The sequence below is a fragment of the Vespula pensylvanica genome, chromosome 12, assembly GCF_014466175.1.
Source record: "Vespula pensylvanica isolate Volc-1 chromosome 12, ASM1446617v1, whole genome shotgun sequence".
Lineage (NCBI taxonomy): Eukaryota > Metazoa > Arthropoda > Insecta > Hymenoptera > Vespidae > Vespula > Vespula pensylvanica.
This window is the reverse complement of record NC_057696.1, coordinates 1,162,800-1,167,438: the sequence shown is the minus strand read 5'-3', so window position 1 is coordinate 1,167,438 and position 4,639 is coordinate 1,162,800. Positions and strand designations below refer to the sequence as shown.

Genomic DNA, 4,639 nt, shown 5'->3' with positions numbered 1-4,639 from the left:
GAATCGATTGAAAGACGGGGCTTCTCTGGCTAGTCAGGGGATGGTATACGTTTGAAAATACATACATACATACATACATATATACATATATACATACATACGTACATACATACCTATGCCATCCCCATAGCTGTTATAGTTCGATCAATCGAACGTAGAGAGAAGAACTCCCACACTCAAAAGACACTCATCCTGCTCGTTATGCGAAAACGTATTTGCATTTTATTTGCATGCCGAGCGAGAGACAATATGGAGGGAATGAGGATGGGACGAGTTAGAACGCCCGGTTCAGAAGCGAAAAGGCGATTCTCTGTTTGCTTTTCCGATCTCTTTCTCTCGATCCGTCTTCTTTCTACACCTCTTCTTCCTCCTCCTTCTCCTTCTCCATGAATTTCATTATAGAAAAATGCTTGTTTGTTTATCCATCAATTTTCACAAGGAAAATGAATTTTTTATAGATTCTCGTGAAACGATCAGTGTTTCCTTGTTTTTTTTTTTCTTTTCTTCTTTTCTTGTCTCTCTTCGAACGATTATTATTTATTTGTTTGCCTTTCTTTTATAAGACAGATCTTAGATTCTTTTTCTTCCTTCCTTCTTCTTCTTTTTTTTTTTTTTTTTATTAATATTAATTATTATTAGACATTATTATCAATATGACAATTTATATATCAAATAACTTACATACATATCATGTTATTTATTTATAACGTGTGTACACACACACACACATACATACACGCGATATAGATATGTATATATATATATATATATGATATATTATCGAATTAAAGTAAATTCATTTTTCTCTTTCCCCCCCCCTCTCTCTCTCTCTCTCTTTCTTTCTTTCTCTATCTCTCTTTCCAGACACTTGCCTCAGCTAACAGATACGACGATAAACATTTGTTGAGCAACGAAGTTATGGAAAAGTCAGCGTCACCGATGAAATCAACCTACAACACGGATTGCCCACCATCATCTAAACCAGCTATGGCAAATCGACTTTTGGATTGGTTCTCGGTTGTGATGGCAGATGCCAAGCATCGTCGTCAACATCCTAAACCCATAGGTATTATTCTCATAACGCTTTATATCTTCCATCTTCTCTCACAAGAGACAAAAAAATAAATAAAGTAGAGAAGGAGAGAGAGAAAGAAAGACACACGTTACTCTCAAAATAAATCGTTGATCGTGACTATAATCTCGTACATTTACGATCCTAATATTCGTTACTCTCATCTTCAGGTCATTTCCCAATTCCATGCCAGAGCGAAGTTAGGTGGATGTTTGGACATTTGGACAGTGATAGCGATGGTAGGATCTCGCTTTCTGAACTTTACGGATTGGAACACGATCAGAACGAACCGTGCCTAAAGCCCTTCCTCGATAGCTGCGACACTGATGGGTAAAAAGAAACTTGTGAAACTTTTTAAATTCAATTGGTCGATGGTGTAACGTTATAGCTATAAAAGAAACAAAAAAAAAAGAAGAAGAAGAAAAAGAAGACAAAAAAAAAAAGAAATTGAAAAATTAACTGCTAAACTTTTCAGAGTTAAAGTTTCATCTGATTTTTATGATCTATGATCTATTATCTAAAATATTATCGATTAAAGTTTTATTAATGTTTTTAATTTATTATCGAAGTACTTTCAATCTTATATGAATGAATCGTATTTCTTTTTTTTTTTTTTTTATATTACATATATATAATTCTTTTTATTCAAATTACATGATGATTTTAATCTTGTAAATATAAAGATCGGTGGTAACATTAAAAGTGTTCAAATTATATAGCGTATTAAAGAAAGAAAGAAAAGAAATATTAAAAAATTAATTGATACAATTTTTGTTTTTGTTAGAATTGCATATATTTTTTTTTTTTATCATTTGTAATTTAAAGTATATAATGTCTGAGTCATTATCACATTTCAAGTTATATATGTATATGTAATATACATACACACACACACACATATATATATATCTTTTTATCAAATCACATGATGATTTCTATCTTGTAAATATTGCGATATGAAATCTTGTAAATATAAAGATCTATGTTAATATTAACCGTAAAGATGTCTACGTTATATAAAATATTAAAAAATCGAATGATAAAATTTTCAATGTTGTTAGGATTGCATCTATTCTTTATGATCTATGATCTAGAATATATTGATAAAAGATATAATGTCTGAGTTATTATCAAAGTATTGTCAATCATATATGAATGAATTGTGTTTTCATATTACATATACATATCTCTTTTTATCAAATCACATGATGATTTTTATCTTGTAAATATTGCGAAACGAAATCTTGTAAATATAAAGATCGATATTAACATTAGCTACAAAGGTATCAGCATTATAATAGAATATTAACAAAAAGAAGAAAAAGCAAAAAGAATATTAAAAAATATTGAAAGATAAAAATTATCGACGTTAATATTGTATCTACTCTTTTTACGATCTATGATAAAATATATAAAGAATAAATCGTCGTCGAAGTTTCGTCGTAATAATTATCACGTAATAATTTCAATCTCGTTAAATAAAATCTTTGAAAGCATTCAGAAAAAACATTTTAGTAAAATAAGTCGCGTTAAATGATAACAAAGGATGATCGTATTCAATACATTTTTATCGATCTATTCGTTATTACCATCATCGACAAATTTGCAAGCGCGTATAAACGATAGAACAATAAAAACAAAGAAAAAGATAATAGAAGTCAACGAGAGGCGATATTTAAATGAAAATATTTTCATCGATCCGTACTGAAGCATCACGTATAAATACAAATACGCATACGTATATGTATGTATATAGAAATCAAAGCGATCGTCTAATTAAACATACGTAGTTATATATATATATATATATATATATATATATATATATATATAAATACGTATGTATACATTCGTCATTATTATTTATACGTAATAGAAATACGTGTGTATACGTTCGTCATTATTTACAGTGATATTTTCGTGAGTGGTATGGAATGGTGCGGTTGTTTCGCAAAGGCTGAACGACCTTGTGCTGCAGTACGTAGACGATCGCCATTGGAAGTAGCACCGGCATGTGATTCCAGAGGATATTATCGAAGCACTCAATGTCATCGAGGACTTGGACTTTGCTGGTGCGTTGATCCACATGGCGTTGAATTTGCTGGTACCAGAACTCGTGGTACCAAACCTGATTGTGGTAAGTACATGGATAAATATACATAAACACGTATATATATATATATATATATATATATATATATATATGTATATTTTATCCTTCAAAGCACTTCTTCATTGAATTAAAAATCTACGTACGTTAGGTCGATGATGTTTAATATGAAAAGAAAAATAAATAAAGAAAATAAAATAAAATAAAATAAAATAAAGAAAGAGAAAAAAAAAGGAAAAAGAAAAATTGTCCTTATTGATTCTGATAATATATATTTTAGATACGATCGTGAACAAGATCAGCAACGGTGGTTTGAAAACAAATAGCGTTGATCTCGACGACGACGAGGACGGTGGTACAGATTCAACCCAGGATTTGGAAGGTTCGGCCGATCAGCCGTTAGATTTTTAGATATATCGCTTCGATCGGTCCAAGATAACAAAAGGTGATTAGTAAGAGGAATAAGTAGAAGAGCAACAACAACGGCAAATTGTAGAAGGGTGGGGTAAAGAGAGAGCAGAGTAAAGGGAGCAACACCTTTAAAGCGTGATGTTTGTAGTAGTTTGTAATCGCACGAGCAATTCCTTTCTCGCGGATTGTGTTGCCCGTCTATTCGTCCATCGACCTCGAGATCGAGGGCGTCGTTAAAAGAGAGAAAGAGAGAAAAGGAGAAAAAGAGAGAGAAAGAGAGGGAAAGAGAAAGAGGAAAGAAAAGAAAGAAAGAAAGAAAGAAAGAAAAAGGCTCTGTTTATAATCTGAATAACGAAGGCGAGCCTAAATGGAATTAGAAAGCAACGAAAGAACCACCTTGTTGGCTATTTGATTCATTCTGCGACAGTGATTCGCTAAAAGTAGAGAGAGATTATTATTATTATTATTATTATTATTATTATTATTTTAATTTTTATTAATATTATTATTATTATCGTTGTTATTGTTATTATTGTTGTTGTTTGTTATTATTATTATTATTATTATTATTATTATTATTATTATTATCATTATTATTATTATAATTATTATTATTACTACATTTGTCTTTCATTTGATATATTTATCTATCCATTCATCTATCTATCTCTCTTTCTCTCTTATCTCAAAGTATATCTTTACGAAACTCAAGTTTTTTGCAAATACAAAAACAACGCCTTTTCCTGTAATGCGATACCACTACGATTAGATAGAGATAGATATCTTACGTCATTTGTGCAATATACAATACAATGTAGATTCTCGTCGTCGCAACGCGAATTGGCTTTTATGTCAAAGAAATCTATTAGAAAAGGAACGTCGATTTGTGTGTCGTCTTTATCTATGATCCTTCGAAAGGAAGAAAAAGAATTACATCGCTGTACACAATTCGTCTATAAATATAGATATAGAATTGTGGAATTTATTAATTCGAAAGTCGAAGTTGAATTGAGAAAGAAAAAAAGAGAGAGAGAGAGAGAGAGAGA

At 30.7% G+C, this 4,639-nt stretch overlaps 1 protein-coding gene across 1 annotated transcript in view; it reads left to right on the top strand.

Annotated features, from left to right (window-relative positions):
• Positions 1-3,908, top strand: part of LOC122633456 (proteoglycan Cow) — a 138,979-nt gene extending 135,071 nt beyond the window's left edge. The window contains exons 7-10 of the mRNA XM_043821357.1: positions 865-1,066; positions 1,243-1,402; positions 2,983-3,209; positions 3,463-3,908. Of these exons, the coding sequence (XP_043677292.1) occupies positions 865-1,066; positions 1,243-1,402; positions 2,983-3,209; positions 3,463-3,593 (720 nt within the window). The 3' untranslated portion in view covers positions 3,594-3,908. The remainder of the gene's footprint in view (positions 1-864; positions 1,067-1,242; positions 1,403-2,982; positions 3,210-3,462) is intronic.
• Positions 3,909-4,639: the final 731 nt, after the last annotated feature.